This window comes from Spermophilus citellus, assembly GCF_964194105.1.
Source record: "Spermophilus citellus genome assembly, chromosome: 1".
NCBI classification, from domain to species: Eukaryota; Metazoa; Chordata; class Mammalia; order Rodentia; family Sciuridae; genus Spermophilus; species Spermophilus citellus.
The window spans coordinates 202624930-202643711 of record NC_138182.1 but is presented as its reverse complement, the minus strand read 5'-3'; the positions used below and the strand labels follow the sequence as shown (position 1 = coordinate 202643711).

The window sequence follows — 18782 nt, the reverse complement described above, 5'->3', positions numbered from 1 at the left end:
TCTTAAGATATATTTTCTTTACAATGTGGGAAAACTATATTATATATTTTCTTCTAAGACGAATTTTTTCAAAACAGCTACTTCCTAAATATACATCTTTTTAAAATTTACATTCTTATTATTTATTTCTAAGCATACATATAGTTAAATAGAGATGTTAAAAATAATAATGGTCACTGAAGCACCATACTCAATAATCAAATGAAAATCGTATGCCCAGGGGCTGTGGCTGTGGCTCAATGGTAGCACACTTGCCTGGCATGTGAGAGGCACTGGGTTCCATTTTCTGTACTGCATGTAATAAAAATAAAGGTCTAACAACAACTGAAAAAAAACAATTGCATGCCCAGGGCTAGAGAATGCTTCAGATATGCACCTATAAGCAAAGAACCAGGATGTAGCGGATGCCTTGGCAATAGGTAAAACATTCCTAGCTGTTTTTCCTGATGGCAGATGACCAATAATTTAGGCCACACAAATTTAAGGTCATAACCCATGCCTCTCCTCTTCTTCCCTCCCACATCTTCCCAAGACGCAAATTGCCCTATGATTTATGTGTGTGTGTGTGTGTGTGTGGCGGGGGTGGAATGTATGGACAGAAGTGACTCCTGTAGTCTTCTGCTTTTCCACAAGAAATTAACCACTAGCATTTTCTCTCTCCTTATCCCTGAGCTAAAGGAAACAAAAAGTTATTTTCCCAAAATAATACTGAAAATCCCGGGTTGACCTTGTTTAAGCAAAGCAGAATCACATATTAAACATAGTAAAATAACAACCAAGATGTTAGGTAACTTAGCACCATGTAGTGAATCAACCACATATAAAAAGAAAAAGAAATCAATTTGTTATATTTAATATTAAAAGAAAAAAATAGACTATGTCTCAAATCTATTAACCTTGATATCTTGAATTCATATTAAATACCAATTAAATATTAGTATCATCTGTCAGCTCATGACACAAACATTCTATTTAGAAACACTCTTTTGAAATAATTTTCCATACATTGAGATTAATGTGCCATTGCAATCTATTAAAAACTATATTTACTCTAATACCATTCTAATGTTTGCTACTGGAAATATCCATATTTTTACCAGATTTAAGATGATAAAAAATGTTTTAAAGAAAAGAGATCTTGACTTTATTGTTGTCTCCATGTTCAACATGTAGGGAAAGAGGTGTGAGCTCTCTTTTTGAAAAGAGTGAGGCAAGTTTAGATTTCAGTTTTTATATGTTTTTGAGATCTTTCTGAAATAATTTAGTGTGGAGATTTTTTCCCCTGCGAAATTTCTTCTGTGTAGTCCTTAACTGGTGCCAAATCTTTTCTACCACTTACGTAGTTATTGTTGTCTTCTAAGTATTACTCATAGAAACCTAAACAGATTAACGTCATTTAGAATCTTTCTTCTTCATCAAACAGCAACAATGAAGTGAAAAAGAAAAACAAAATGTCATAGAGGAAATAAAAACAAAACAAAACAAAAACCAAAGCTATGGGATAAGTGAAGTTTTGTTCTAAAGGTCATAATCAAAGTTAGGATAAGGTGGTGTAATCACACATGGTAATTAAAAAGCAATTTCCTGGATGAGTAAAAGTGAAAACATTTTAAGTAAAACATTTTAAAGTAAAACTTTAAAGAAATGAGTTTGTCTAGTTGTAAGTTTGATAATATTCTTGGAATCAGTCTAAGCAAGCAAACAACACACACACACACACACACACACACACACACATTTCCTAGAGCTGTCAACAAAATACCATTAACTGTCTTATTTGTAACAAATCCAAGTAGTTCTCTCACAGTTCTGGAGGCTAGCAGTCTTAAATTAAGGTACTAGCAGGGCCAAGTTTCCTCTGAAGGCTACTTGAAAACCCTCCCTTTTCCTTTCTTAGCTTCTGGTAGTTGCCTACAATCCTTGGTGCTTCTTCCTTGGTTGAGAGTCGCATTCACACTGTGTTCTCCTCTGTTGGTCTGTGTCCAAGTTCACTTTTTATAAGTATTCTAGTTACTGAAGCAGGATCCACCCTAATCCCAAATTATCTTATCTTTATTTGATTACACATTCACTGTTTCCCGGACATATAAATCCTACCAAAATTGAATCCTTAAAAAATACCAAATATTTCAAAACCAAGAATGAAATGAATTGGTAATAAAAAACTTTAAACAAAGAAAAGTCCAAGGCCAGATGACTTCACTGCTGAATTCAACTAAATGTTCAAAAATAAATAATACAAATTATTTTATAATTGTTCCAAAAGATTGAAGACAAATTAGGTACCCCAAACTCATTCTATGAGGCAAGCATTATACTGATGCCAAACTCAGATAAGGACACTACAAAAATAGAAAGCTATAGAAAAATATGTTTAAAAACAAGGATAAAAAAACATATGCAATGGCACATTATGAATACTTTTTACATGATCAAGTGAAATTCATCTGAGTGATACAAAAATGGTTGGACATATACAAATCAATAATTGTGATACAGCTCATCACCACAATGAAGGAAAGAAACAATATGATCATCTCAACAGATAAATGAAAGGTATTTAACAGAATTCAACATTCTTTCATGATAAAACTCTGAACATATTTGATGCATAAGTAATGTTTTTTTTTCATTTAATAAAGGTCATATATGATAAGTCATTCATTGACATAATACTGAATGTGAAAAAGCTGAAATCTTTTTCTCTACAATCTATAATATAATTACATCCTATAATAAGACAAAGATGCTCATTTTTAGCAATCTTATTCAACAAACACTGAAGATCCTAACCAAAACAATCAGGCAAGAGAAAAAATAAAGATCACCCACACAGAAAAAGGAAAGTGAAATTTTCACTATTTGCAAATGACATTATCTTACATGTAGAAGACACCAAAGACCCCACTCCCCCCAAAAAAACTATTAGAAGTAATAAATTCAGCAAAGTTTCAGAATGCAAAATAAAAATGTAAAAATCAGTAGCATTGCTATACACTAATATCAAATTATCTGAAAAAGATATCAAGAAAGCAGTCATATTACAATAACTAAAATAATACTTAGGGATAAAAGTAACCAAGAATATGAAATATTTCTACAATTAAAAATTATAAAATATTGATTAACCAAATTAAACACACATACACAAATGGAAAGATATGCAATTTTCATGGATTAAAAGAATCAATATTGCAAAAATGTGCACACTATCAAAAGTGATCTACAGGTTCAATATTATCATTCAAAATGTCAATGACATTTTTCATAGTATTCTTCACAGAACTGAAAAGGCAGTCCCAAAATTCATACAGAAGCATAAAAGACCCCAAATTGCCAAAGCCATCTTAAATAAAAAGAATAAAGCAGAAAGCATTATACTATCTGACCTAAAAATATAGTACTAAAGTGCGCTAGTAATCAAAATAGCATGGTATTGGCACAAAACAGACACATAGACAAAACGAACATATCAGAGCGACCAAAAGTAAATCCACATATCTGTGACAAATTAATCTTCCAAAAAAGTGCTAAGAACAGCATTGAAGAAAGGAAATGAATGGTGTTAGGAAAACTGAGTGTCCACATTAGAAAAATAAACTATATCCCTGTTATAAAAAGTCAACTCAAAATGGATTTTGGAGACTTAAATCTAAGACTCGTAACAGTAAAAATAAGTACCACCTAAAAGTATGATTTATTAACACTCCACAACCAAAACCAAGAATCTGCTTTAGATTAAAACTACTGGACATTCCAAAAGAATAGGTAAGTACAAGACTTTATCACACTTTTCTGAGGTTGAATCTCTCTAAAAGCAGAACCAAGGTCAAGGATTTGAGTACAGTGCTTGATTAGGGAAGATGAACCAGAGGAGAAATTAACATGGACATAAAGAATGATAGGAAACTAAAAGATGGTGCATTAATGAACAAATAATTATTGAAATTACATTGGGATTGAATGTTCTGAGAAGTTCCAGACTATTACATAGAACATGCTTTAGAGTTTTCCACTTTCATAAGCCCTAAGTATAATTATAGAGTCAATAATTCTAGAACAACTTTCACACAACTCCTTAGAACTTAAGTAGGAAAAATGTATCCTGTTCTACTATATAGTATCTCTGCTCTTATCAGCAACTGTCTCTTCTGATAAAAGAGACATTTTTAGTATTTTTCCTTTCATTGGCATATTATAAATAAATATAAGGCTCATTTTAATTTTTTCAACTACTCTATCCCCCAGTTTAATTTTGTGCAAGAAATTTCTCTGTCTTCTACCTTTAAAACAGACACATGTACACATTGAAAATCACACACTTTCTGTTTTCACTCTTCTTGTTTCTCTGAGAACCAGTGACTAGAAATTAAAAGGCAATTCAGTACATAAATATAATTTTCTTTTGCTGTTTTTAATGTAAGATTTATTTCATCATAAACATTAAGGTACTTTCAAATAGCAGTGTTAATAGTTACTTCAATTAACAGATAAATATTGTGACTACAGGTTTTCATAATAATAAGATTGTAATATCCTCCTGTGAGTTTACTATCATGTAAGTAATTTCTCTGTGTGTCAAAAAAAAAAATGGAAAGTGTTATCTGAGCACAAGGAAAAAGGAAAAAAGAACACAAGGTTCTACTAGGTACTGTTATGTTTTAAGAATAGAATAGTTTATAGAGAAAAATAAGTTAGTTTACCCCTATTACAAATATGAAATACAGAAGTTTTAATTTCAAATGCTTACTTAAATACAACATTTTGTGTGATATGTGCCTTTGCTTTCTGATAAAAACAGGGATACATTCTCCATTGTTTTCTTAACTAGATCTTTCAAGTTTAAATAATAGGTAAACATTTAGAAGTTAGCATGGTTATTAAACTGGTAAACTGGTATTTTATAGAAAAGTGCTATAATCAATGGTATATAGAAAACCTTTTATGCAAGGCACTATTTAGTGAAACTTCCTTGTCAATAATCAGTAATAGATCTACACAATAATTATCAGTGTTTTCAATAGCAGATCTTCAGACCCTCAATAAGTATTCTTAGATTTAAGATATTAAAACCAATATTGTACTATATGCAAATTAAAGATTATAATAGAGAATATTAAAAACATAAGGAGTGCTTTTATATTTTGTCTTTTTAGTTATACATATTTGTACATACATGGAGTATAACTTATTCTAATTAGGATCCCAGTCTGTGGTTGTACATGATATAGAGTTTCACTGTGGAATTCATATATGAACATTGGAAAGTTGTGTCAGATTCATTCCACTGTTTTTCCTATTCTCGTCTACCTTCTCTTTCTCTCCTTCCCCTTTGTCTAATCCACTGAACTTTTATTCTACCTCCTCACCCTTATTGTGTGTTAGCATTCACATATCAGAAAAAACATTCCACCTTTATTTTTTTGGAGGGGGATTGCTTTTTTCACTTAGGTTAAGAGTCTATAAGAAGTGCTTTTAAATTGAAGTTGGGAATAAAATAACTGATTAAAAGCATGTCTTTATTTCTCCATGACTGTATACTAAAATAAGTAATCAAGAGTAAATTCTTAGCAGTGCAATGAACTGGAGAGTAAACTGTTAGTAAACTCAAAATTGAACTGTTCTAGGATACATATAAAAGATCGAATACTAAATGCTATAAGCACAAAATCTTAAACAAATATGAAAGAATTCAGGAAAAACAAAAACAAAAAATAAAACTACTGAGGGACTGGGGATGTAGCTCAGTAGTAGAGACCAGGCCTAGCATGCACAAGGCCATGGGTTCAATCCCCAGCACCACCAAAAGAAAGAGAAAACAAATAGAAAGAAAGAAAAAGACTGATAAACTAGGATTTTCATTTTCATAGCAGCTACATTAAGACTTGATCCAAGTGCATTAGAAAACAGAAATTCTCATTGATTTTAAAACATAAGGATTTCCACCAAAATATTTTTGTGCATTAATTTACAATATTTCTTTAGGCAAAATAAAGCATCAGAAAAAAAGTGAATTTGTGGAGAAAATATTATTGATGTAAATAACTCAAAAAGATATGCAATCTTACAAATAGAAACCTAACAAAAATAATTACTGTTTTAATTAAAATTAACACAGTTCAATGTCTACTTGCATTTTTATCCAATATCATAGTCAGGCTTTTGTAGATTTAAATGCTAAGGTCGTCATCTGCCTTTAAGAAGTAGGTGAGGTGAAGGATATGTTTAAGTAGCATGATTTAATTATGCCACATTGTATTCATAAATTATAACATCACAGTGGATCCTGTAAAGCTTTACAACTCTAAGTAGTCAATTTATAATCAAAAAGATAGTGATCTTCCAAGGTATGAATTTCCAAAAGACATCAGTTTCATCAAAATAAAAAATCTGATATTTAAAAACATCTACGAAACATCTTCATATGTAGCTTCATTAGATACATTGCTAAAAAGCACAATTCTTAAATGAATTAAATTATAACAAACTGATTCCAAAGGAATTCACTTGATGTATTTTTTTGCACTTTTAAAACTTTTGCTGATCATCTCCTCTTCAATACTGAGAAACTTTGTTCTATTTTAAAAGCACTTACATTGGTTTTAACCAAAGGAACTGATGGGTTATATTTACATCACTTTCCTCTTTACCAATGCCTTATATATAATGTTTTTTGTTAATTTTTTAAAATATTTATTATGTTTTAGTTGTAGTTGGACACATTATCTTTATTTCATTCTTATGTGGTGCTGAGGATCAAACTCAGGGTCTCACATGTGCTAGGCGAGTGCTCTACAGCTGAGTCACAATCCCGGCCCATATACAATGGTTTTTGATACAGAAACACAGTTTTGTATTAATCTTAGCACTACTACCAAACTTACTATAATTTTGTTAAAACAAACCTTTGCTTCATTTGTTTTCTGAAGAGAAAGATATTGACAACATATACTTACACATACATACACACAAAGAAGCAGACATATTACAAGTACTTTCAAAGTTGACCTAAATCTTATTATCTTTATCTCATTTTCTATTTGTATTACATTTGTGTGTGTGTGTGTGTGTGTGTGTGTGTGTGTGTGTGTGACTCAGGATTGAACCCAGGGCCTTGTGCATGCGAGGCAAGCACTCTACCAACTGAGCTATATACCCAGCCCTATTTGTATACATTTTCAGACAGCAAAATATTAAGAAAATAATTTTAAAATTTAAAACTTTACTTCTTAGTTTTTACTTATGCTTATTTTTATGTTTTTATTAGTGTATTATACACAATATTGGGGCTCACTGTGACATAATCATACAGGCATGAAGTACAATTTGTTCCACTTCAGTTCCCAGTACTTCCTCTCACCCTCCCCTTCTCCCTCCCCCTGTTCCCTTCTCCACTCAATTGGTCTTCCTTCAATTTATTTATAGTTTTTAAAATTGGTACTTCATAAGTATAAATAAAAGGTGGAATTCACTTGGTATATTCATATGTGTACATAGCATAATTTGGCTTTTTATTCCATAGTTCATCCCTTTTCTTGTCCCTCCTCCCTCCCCGTGTCTCCCCTTTCTCTACTTCACTGACACTGATCTTCCTTCTGTTTTCATGGGACACCCTCCTATTTCCCCTTATTTTCCTTTAATTTCTTAATAAGAACTATATTATAAGCTGACATGTAAAAATCTTACATCGATAAAAACATTATCAAAAATGTTTCACAAGAAGTTACTTTATTATGAAAATACAAATCATCATAAATTCTTTTCTCCAACTAGATAAATATCATTTGTGATTTTTCTCTTCTGAGAATAGGGCACAGCAGCAAATTGTGTAGATTCTTTAAAGGAGAAACTCCTGTTTTCACACTCTGAGCCTCAGATATTAGCAATCCTGCTGGTTCAAAGAGAGATGAATCAGGCAGTCAAGAAGAGTTTAATATAAAAAACTAGACTAAAAATTTTCATAAGTGTATGTTGATTAAAAAACAAATAGCAAAATATGAATATTCCTTGTTCTACATTTGTTTCTGCTTTACATATGACTACAAACAGAATCATCCTTTCACACAGTCATGGATTAATGTAACTAACAAAGGAGAATTTTTGTCAGTTATAGCTTCTCCAAGGAGAATGAGGTAACATTGTTGAAAACATTTTTTATTTTACAACAATCATATATTTATCAAATATTTGAAAAGTATAATTTAATCAAAATGATATATAACAAAAGAATCACAAAATATTTCTTCAGAAACACATATTAGCTGACAAAAGAGTCTATAAATGATTAACAGATTTTCTTCAGATGTTAATATTTTCTCACATGGAATATTATTAATAATAAAATGAAGTATAAAAGCACAAAAACAATGTAAATTCAGCTTATCAGTTATTCTTCATCAATAAAACTCAAGTGAAGGTAAAAATTTAGAAGTTACCACATGATCATGTTGAATTTTACGGCTACCAAAATAAAAGGAACAAGAAAATACATATTGTAAACCGGTCAGTTGACCACAGAAATTTTATGGAGAAACCTCTCCATATCAAATCATCAATAAATACAATTTTAACTTTCAAAAGGCTTAAAATATAGTTTTAGAAAATAAATGTGACTTTAGCTTAAATTTACATTATGTTACCTGCAATGGAAAATCTAATTTTATTTAGAAAAATATTGGGAAATCAACATTATTAACCCATCTGTGAAGTAAAAAAAATAGACTATAAGAAATACAGTTAATCCTACAATTCTACACATAGCCAAAGTCCAGTAACTAACAGAATATCACAGCAGTCAGAATTAGCCTATGTATATTTTCCCATTTCCATTTCAACCTTCCCTTTCAAAATATAATTTTTTATTAAAAGTATTAAATGTGAATCTCATAATATATCTTCTAAAATTTGAAACACAAACTGTATTATTATATTTGTTATTAAAATATAATACAAAATTTGTGACTATAAAACATTTTTAAGCATATAACTATTATTATTAAAATTTTATTACTATAATATTACTTTGATAGATCAAAATGTTAAATACTTACAATGAAGATCCAGTTACAAGTTATTCCTTTCCTGTTTTTTTAGGGTTTATATATTTCACAGGTATAGGCTGGACAGCTTCAGAATTTTCCTTTTTAAAATACTTGAAAAAGTAAAATCCAATAGTAGTTAAGCAGATAGTGAATACTTTGCACAAAAAACCTGAAATTTTAGAAATGAAGGATCATATTATGAGTTTATTTAGAACAAAATACTTGTGGAAATAAAGTCGTTTACCAAAGAAAAGTATAGTTCATCTCTAAAGGTATAAATTCTTCAAATGTAGAATGTAATTAATGTTATAAACTAATAGAAAGTTATTTAAAGGAGATAAAAAATATGCTTCCAAAACATTTCAGATGGTTTATGCATGTACTCCCCCCAAATGCAAAGTGTATTATTAGTACTAGAATATGTTAATATTAAAATAAAATAAATTGTACTTTCAGAACTTAACTATCAATATGAACTGGAACCTGCTTATATCACTTCATGTAGCTTTAGTCTTTGAAACATTTACAGTTTTCCAAATATGAATAGAAATACTATGGAAAATGCAAGTGATTTTGTAGGTATTTGTCCTTCATTTTTATGTCTTAAATTTTCAGAAAGTTAATAGTTATTCATAATATTATATAAAAGTATTAAATTTTGGATGCAAAAACCCTGTCAGTTAAAGTATTAACTATTGTATGGCAGCAATACCAATTATCTGGTATAGAAATATCAAAAGATAAAATAGGAAATATTCATGAATCTGTATCACTTATAATGACAATAATATTTCATGTATTTTGAGGGAAGAATACCATTTTTTTAAATTGATATAGTTCATATGCATTATTATTTAGTATATTTTATGTGGTACTGGGGATTGAACCCAGTGCCTCACACATGCTAAGCAAGCACTCTTACCACTGAGACACAACCTCAGCCCAGAAATACCATTTGTGTTTTGTAGTTGCTGATGGACCTTTATAATTATTTATTTTTATGTGGTGCTGAGGATCGAACCCAGTGCTTCACATATGCTAGGCAAGCTCTCTACCGCTGTGCTACAACCCCAGCCCCTGGGAATACCAATTGTAAAGAGAGAGTTATCTCTGAAATAGTTGTGACAATACTAAGATTACAAAACAGTAATTAACTGTATAACATTCTCCTGTAGGTACAGTTTTGGAGGATAAATTGAGAAATTAGGCTTGTTGTGTTTCCAAGAAGAGAATAACTGTAGCAGGCAAATTATCTGAGGACATTAGGTAAAGCCAGACAACATCAAAATCTTCTGTTAAAATACTTTTTTTTTTTTTTGGAGACAGGGCCTCACTAAATTGCTGCTGAGGCTGTCTTTGAACCTGTGGTCCCCCTGCCTCAGCCTCCTAAGCTGGCAGGATTCCAGGTGTGCACCACCATGCTCACTATATGTTGATAGTTTTGCAGGTATGAGAAATGCAAGTTATAAGATTATGGCGGCTTTGACCAAGATGCAAAGGAAAACCTGGGAAGCTACTCAGAAATTTGCTATAGTGTAAGAGCCCATTCAGACCATTCAGAAAGGTCACTATGGAGTAATGCCTACTGGACCCATGAGAGCAAAACCATAGAGGGGACATAGGAAAGGCAGAGAGAGCAGCAGCATAGAGCACCACCAGGAAAACCTGCAGTACCAGACTGAAAGAGAAACCGTTTGTGATCCATATTCACCATTGAAGAGAAAAGCATGGGGCAGGGCTGCCTTGGGAACCCAGCCCTCACCACTGTGCTCCCAGAATGCCAGACTTGAATTTTTAAGATTTAATGTCTGCACTCCCCCCCTCCATCTCAGTCTTCATGGGGCTGATTCTTTTTTCTCTCTCTGCTTCATTATTTCTTCCTTTTGGAGTTGGAATATTTAAAATACAATTTCATGATTGTATTTTAGAAGTACATAATTTTTCCCCATTTGTATTTTATAAAGACTACAGCTGAAAGAGTTGTCACAAATCTCAAAAGAGACTGTGGACTTGGGAGTTTTGAGAGATGCTAGAATGAGCTAAGACTGTCACTATGGGGATGGCATGATTTTTTTTTTTAGTAGGAGAAGGGCAAAAGCCTTGGAGGCCTCCAGTGACTTGCTGTGTATTGAATCTGTTTTGTCCTCCCAGGGTTCATGTGTTAGAAGCTTGGTCCACAAGGTAGCAATGACAGAGGTAAGGCATAGCAGGAGATCCTTAGGACATAGGGGTTACTGTTATTACAAGGAAATGAGAGAGTTCTCATGAGATACTAATTAATTCTCATGAGCAAATTATTGTAAAGAACAAGTGTGACCCCTTAATGGCTCTCCAACTTCCTGCTTTGACATGCAATCCTCTCTCTCTCATAATGCTCCCTTACCCTGCCATGATTTGATGCAGACCAGGGAACCCTTGCAGGAGCTGGCACAGTGCTTTTTGAAATTTCAGAATCCAAAATCTTTTTTCTTCATAAAATTCCAAGCCTCAAGTATTTTTGTTATAGTAATAGAACATGGTCTATAGACATAATGTCTCCAGATTCATCTATATAGTCATAAGGGAGGTTTTCCTTCTTTTTAGGAGCAAATAGTATTCCATGGTATACACATACCACATTGTTAATATCCATTCATCTGTTGGTGGAGCTTAGGTTTGATTCCATGTCTTGGTTATTGTGAATAGAGCTGGAATAAACATGTGAGTACAGATATTTCTTCAACATTCTAATTTCATTTCCTTTGTATATACACCCAGGGGTGGAATTGCTGTGACTTATGGTAGTTCTATATTGCTAATTTTTTGAAAGCTTCATAATAGCTATACTAATTGACATTTCTACCAGCAGTGTTCAGTATCTCCCTTTACTCAATATCCTCAATAGCACTTATCTTTAGTCTTTTGATAATAGTCATTCTAATTTAGATTATATAATTTCTCATTGTGGTTTTAATTTGTATATTCCTGATGATTAGTGATATTGATAATTTTTTCATATACCTATTTGCCATTTTTATATCTTCTTTTAAAAAATGTCTGTTCAGATCTGCTTCAGTTTAGATATAGTTTAACTGCACCCCTCCCCCCCCAAAAAAAAAAAAAGTTTCATGTGATTAGAGGCTTCATATTCAGGGTAGTGTATTTGGAGGTGTCATGGAAAGTTTAGGAGGTGAGGTCTAATGGGAAGCATCTCATAGAAGGACAGGGTGGGAGTAGGGTAGGCAGACTTCCTTCTTTTATAACAACTTTCTCATGAGAACTATCAAGGGGTTACATGAGAACTTCGAAGGGGTTGTACAAGAACTACTTTATGCCCTACCCTCATGACCCAAGGACTTCCCACCAATCTTTACCTCTTAAATGCTCCACAGCATCTCCAAGTACTACTTCCCTGGGAACTAGGCCTCCAATCACATAAACCTTTGGGGGGATACAATTAAACCATATTTAAACTAGGGCACTGTTACTTGTTGACACTACTGTAAATGGGATGCTTTTGTTATTTTTGTAAATAGCTATTTTTTAATCTATAGAATACCACTAATTTTTGTATGTTGAGTTGTGTCTTATAACTTTACTGAATTCATTTACTAGTTAAATCATGTCTTTAGTGAGGTATAAGGGTTTTCTCCATATAAGACCCTTTCATCTGCAAATGGTTAATTTTATTTCTCCTTACTAGTGTGTATTATATTTTTCTTGTCTAATTTTTCTGGCTTGAACTTCCCATATTAAATAGAATAGGGATGGAGAAAGTGACAATCCCTGCTTTTTTCCTGATTTTACAGGAAAAGTTTTCAGATTATCACAGTTATGATGGTAGCTATGGGCTGGTCAAATATGGCCTTTATTATGTTGTGGTACATTTTTTTCTAAATCTAATTTTCTGAGTTTTCAATCATGAAATGATATTAAATTTTGTCAGATATCTTTTCTGCCTATATTGAGTTTATTGTGATTTTTAACATTCATTCTGTTAAAGCTATTTTCATATATCAAGCTATTTTCATAGTGACCTGGCACAGAGGAGGCTGTGAATCTGACTCTACAAAGGTCCTGGATCCTGGATCTGTGGGTGCCAGCTAGTACCAAAGTCTACTAGGGTTATCCTGAACCAAGGAATAACAGGAGCCAGCTTGGGGCTCTTTAGGCCTAAAATATGTATCTTAAGGATCAACCCTTGAGGCTGGGGCTATAAATGCCAACCTGGTACCAGTCTGACCCATGGTAAGTACTGAAGGAGCTAAACTGGAGTTTATACTTAGAGGTAATCCTATAGTTGGCATAGGCCTGAAGGCTTGGTCAGTTGGAGTGTTGTTGGACTGGGACCCAGTTCTTTGGGGTTAATCTGGAGTTGTTTTTCATTAAGGTAGGCTTGATTTGGGGTCCTCAGCAAAAATAGGTGTTTTCCTAGTATTCATTTACCCAATGCAGGATGTTCCAAAGTGCAATGTGCATTTTGTTATGTGTATGTTACACCTAGGTGCTGTGTTCTCTTACCTGGTTTCCTTAACCCTTTCAAAGATATTTTCATGTGTGGAAAATTTAGACAAATTGTTTCTATGAAGGAACAAGTATTGGAAAGTTGTGTTCTGTCATTTTGGTGATAACCTCCACAACTGTGAATTTTTAACTTAATGATTCAGAATTTATAATTTTGAATAAGAATTCTAAATAATTCTGATTCAAAGAAACTGTGTGTATGATTCCAATGCCCTTAAATTTGTGTGTTGAAAATTTAATTCTCAATGTAATCATATTAGGAAGTAGCCTAATAAGAGATGATAGGTTCATGAGAGTTCTATCCTCATGGATAGAATAATGCAGTCATTGTAGGATTAAGTTGGTTATTAAAATTGTGGGTTAGTGATAAATACTCATGAGTTCCAGCCTCCTCCTATGCCCACCTACTCTCTCGCTCACTTCCGCCCTCTCTCCCATGTGTACTTTCTCACCATGTGATACTTTCATCATATTTTAACCCAGCAAGAAGGCCCACATCAGGTGCAGCATTCAATTTTGGACTTCTAGCCTCCAAAACTATGAGATATAATTTTTTTAATAATTGATTTACTCTCTGGTAGTCTCTTATAAAAAGTATCATAAAACAGACAAAGACACACATAGAATACATTTTTTTAAATGTACTGGTTCTGTTAATCCATTTAACATTGCTATTATTAAATGAGACTTGTAATTATAAGTAATAGTTTATTTAGCTGAGAGTTTCAGATGTTAAAGGGCCAACGGTCCCCTTGCCTGTATTATAGGCAAACAGCATCATGGAGGGAGTGCACATGAGAGGGAGAGACTGGAAGTCAAAGTAAGGACAGGCCAATCTCTTTAATAACAATCCTATTGTGAGAATTAATCAAAGTCCCAGGAGAGGTACATGAATTCTAGGGCAGAGACCCTAGTGACCTAGTGACCTCCTATGAGGTCACTTTTCTCAAAAGTTCTATCCCTCATCACATTGCCACACTGGGTACCAACCTCCAACTCTTTAACCTTTGGGAGACACATTTAAACTATTTTAAAACCATAAATAAGATTACACAAAATTGTCACAGTACATATTCTTTTGGCATTTTCCTGTCTTTGTACCTTCTATCTGACTATAATTATGTACTTTACATTTTGTATCTTCTTTTAATAGGTCCATAGTGGGTTCTCTAGAGTTCATTAACTTTCTCAATTATGCGTTGTGTTTGAAAAGAGCTAACTATATTATGTCTATCATAAAAATTAAAAATCTCAGCAATGTTTTAAGAACACTTAAGAATAATCCCTAGTTTTATTAATTCTGACCAAAGTTAATTTCTACACATTAAATGTCAAGTGGCTTTTTAATTTAATTTTCTTGTTTTACCCAGTATTCAGTATGGGTTCAACTGCTGGGTAACTGAATTCTAAATTCCAAGGCATTGCTCTATACTGTCTATCAAACATTTATTTATTTGTATTAAATATTAGAATCTGTAATTATGTGGCTCCATGAATTACTGGTCCTATTCAGTAAAAACACAAAACATTTAAATACTTTGAAATATTTATTACATAAAAGTATTTATATATTAAGACATACTTTGATTATTTATTAAAACTTTAGAAATTATGTAGCACAATATCATGATTAAATGACTAAATTAAGATCCAGAATCACACAGTGAATTTTCCAAATACTGACATATGTAGACTTTCCTAACCACGACCATAGCTTCCACCCACACAACATCCCAGTTCCCTATATTTCTTATTTATTCAAGAAATATTGAATGCTTGCTATGTTCCAAGCATTCTTACTTAATAAACAAAAGAGAAAATGTGAAGTTATTTAAGTGTGATAACAGTATCTTGATGATCTTTCATGGTATAAATTTTTTTTTTGCTCAAATTTATTTAATCATTTACAGTGAAACTGGAAAAGGTCATAAGGTCAAGAAATGTGGTTGCTGATGCCTACACAGGCAGAATTACTTCCTAAATTTAATTTTTACTGATTATAACCCTTTCTTCTGGAATAACTGTGTTAATCATCCTTTTGTTTCTGTTTCAGATACCTAAAGAAAACAACTTTGAGGAGGAACAGGTTTTTTGGTGCACTGTTTTCAGGATTTCAGTCCATGGTTTTTTGGCTACATTGTTTCTGGGTCTATGATGAGGCAGAATACCATGGCAGAAGGGTATAGCAAAACACTTTTTCACTTCATGGAGATTAGAAACAGAGAGATTGGGAGGAAGAGGCCAGGAACAAGATATACTGCCCCAGGGCACACCTACAAGGAACCGCTTCCTTCATCTAGGTCACTTCCTGAAGTTTCTACCCCTTCCCACTAATGCAATCAAATGATGAACCCACTGATGAGCTCAGAACCCTCATGATCCAATTACTTCCCCAATATTCTTAACATTACTGCATTGGGGACCAAGCCTTCAACACTTGAAACTAAGGGGGACATTCCAGATCCAAACCATAAAAATAACATGAAACTATTGTGTATTTAACACACTGATCAAATATTTATATAAATTCTATAGTATTTGTTTCCAAAATATTTTCTATACAATCATATAAGCCTACTTATAAAACTATTATAAAACTATTAGTTTGTGGTTTATTATCACTCTACTATAAACAAACATACGTGTTTAAAGCAATTTTATTTTTCTAAGTTTCTATAATATATGTCACTTACATATTCCTACCAGTAGGTAGGCCATTTTTGTCCTGTTATAGATCCAACAACGTCCTTTGCGTCCACAATGATTAATATCCCGAAAGGTACAAGAAGTTTCTCCTATCATTTTAAAAATGACTCGTCCAGGAATTGTTCCTGTAAAATATTTAATGATTGTAAATTCTCCATAAAACACCATTGATCAGGATCATAATAATTTCCTTTAGAATTTCCACACATACCACGATCATCATCATCATCATCATCATCATCATCATCATCATCATTATCATCATTATCATCATCATCATTTTAAATATATAACTTAAATCATCAAAGAATCACTTCTGGTTAAGATTGTTAACTACTGGAAATAATATGAGTTTTTAAATATTCTTATCCCTATATGTACAAATATATTTGTACATTGGAATCTTTTTTAGAATTTTTGTACATGCTTTTGTTTCAAAGCCATCTCAAAATATTTGTTGGGTTTTACTTGAAAGGTTTAGAATAAAATATTTTGAACAGAGATACCAAGTACTGATTTTTGTGAACTCATATCTTCAAAGATATGTAACTGCAAAATTTTGAATGACTGAAAAATGGGTTGGCAGTGTATATCTTTTATCAAGATACTTAGAAAAATAACTGAAAATGAAAACATCTTGATAAGCTTATGGTAGTGGCAGAGTCAGATGGCCTGAGATCCTGAAGGACAGCTGTGCTGACCAAGGGAAACTTTTACATGATTCAGAGACAACAGCTCTTCACCAGCAACACTTTTTCCTTTCATCAAAAAGTGAATGAGCAGTCACATGCACAGTTTTCCCATAGTCACCAGAATTGTGTTCTCAGAATTAAACATTGGTAATGGTTGATCAACTTTCTTAAGAAATTATTAGGGTGTTGGTGCCTCATGACTCTTGATGTCTGCCAATTTCCCCATCTCGGTCTTTTTATAGTTGCTCAAAGTGAAAAACCTACATCTACCACATATTATTTTTCACTTCTCATCATCTTTTTCCAATAAATCATAAATGTTGTAACACAGATTCCAAACATATCTTGGATATACTGATTTCTTTCTTTAGCCACCAAACCCCCAGATTTCCAATTTAATATGATTCTTTTTTTTTTTAAAGAGAGAGTGATAGAGGGGGAGAGAGAGAGAGAGAGAGAGAATTTTTTTTTAATATTTATTTTTTAGTTCTCGGTGGACACAACATCTTTGTTGGTATGTGGTGCTGAGGATCGAACCCGGGCCGCACGCATGCCAGGCGAGCGCGCTACTGCTTGAGCCACATCCCCAGCCCCTAATATGATTCTTAAACTTCACCAAAAGCCTCCTTTTTCTTTTCCTCTACATTTTTTCTCATAATTATTTGCCTTTATACCAGCAGAGTTCTTAAAATGTACATAAGCTAATATCTATCTTCTGTTTGTTTATATCTACAATATAATCTTTCCAATTCAAAAATACATCAGCCTCACTGACTTCTTTTTGCAGCAGCAAACTGGCCTATGCACTGCTGTTCCCTGTGCTATTTCTTTGGTTACAGATATTTTCTGATCTGTTGGGTCATTGTCCAGCATAAAACTCATGTTCTAATTTTTCCATGTTAAAATGCTAATTTGAATCACACCTATTGAACTAAAATTATTTCTCTGCTCCCTATCAGAGCCCAACATACAACTTCTACATTTTTGTACTGCATATTTTGCAGCCTTTAATCCAGTTCAATCTTGTTTCTTTTCTCCGATGATATTTTAATCAACTTCTTAAATCAGGAATTATAATACAGTCATAATGTGGTTTGAAATATAGATCTTGTTATTTAAGAAAGTCTGAAGAAAGGAGCTCATTACCCCCAGAAAAAAACAATTTATTCTTGAAAATAAGCAAATCTGTAAAAACAACAGATTCAGTGTCTTTGGTGATGAAAATATTCAAAAGCACTACTCTAGTTTAGTGACTTCCCTAAAGTGCAAGAAATGTAAAGTTAATACAAGTATTTTGTATGAGCTCCTCAACCCACTTTTATGAGATGAGGAATATACTTTATATCAAATTTCTCAGATACTCCTCAGATCCAATATAATGGGTGCATGTTTTGTATAAAAGAACTGGCATTACATTAGGTATTCTGTCTTTACATTTATTGCCTCCTGAATTTTTCAAAACACCTCTCCTATTCACTTGTTTTGTGTCATTTTAAATTATTTAATTATAATTATAAATACATATATAAACACATACATATCAAAACTCAAACAACTGGATATAATAAAAAATAGCTGCTTAAAGTCCATACCAAGTAATCTTAAAATGACATACGATATACCCAAGGCCAAAGAATGGAGTTTCCCTGGTACAACCCTGAAAGAAAATAATGAAGATATTATTAGCAATGCATAATGTATGCTAGGTTCAATGTTAATTTCTTTTTCTTGTGTATCAGTTGTACTAAGAACCTATGGCCAGTTGGCAGAATTTGATCTGACACATTAAAGGAGTGCAGCTCCTCCCATTTCTCCATTTCTTACCTGTTGCCAACAAATC

At 32.6% G+C, this 18782-nt stretch overlaps 1 protein-coding gene across 1 annotated transcript in view; it reads right to left on the bottom strand.

Annotated features, from left to right (window-relative positions):
• Positions 1-9070: 9070 nt before the first annotated feature.
• The window catches only part of LOC308655402 (solute carrier organic anion transporter family member 6A1-like), a gene marked incomplete at both ends in the record, with an annotated part of 69212 nt that continues 59500 nt past the window's right edge, over positions 9071-18782 (bottom strand). The window contains 3 exons of the mRNA XM_081305514.1: positions 9071-9210; positions 16238-16375; positions 18535-18599. Of these exons, the coding sequence (XP_081161640.1) occupies positions 9071-9210; positions 16238-16375; positions 18535-18599 (343 nt within the window). The remainder of the gene's footprint in view (positions 9211-16237; positions 16376-18534; positions 18600-18782) is intronic.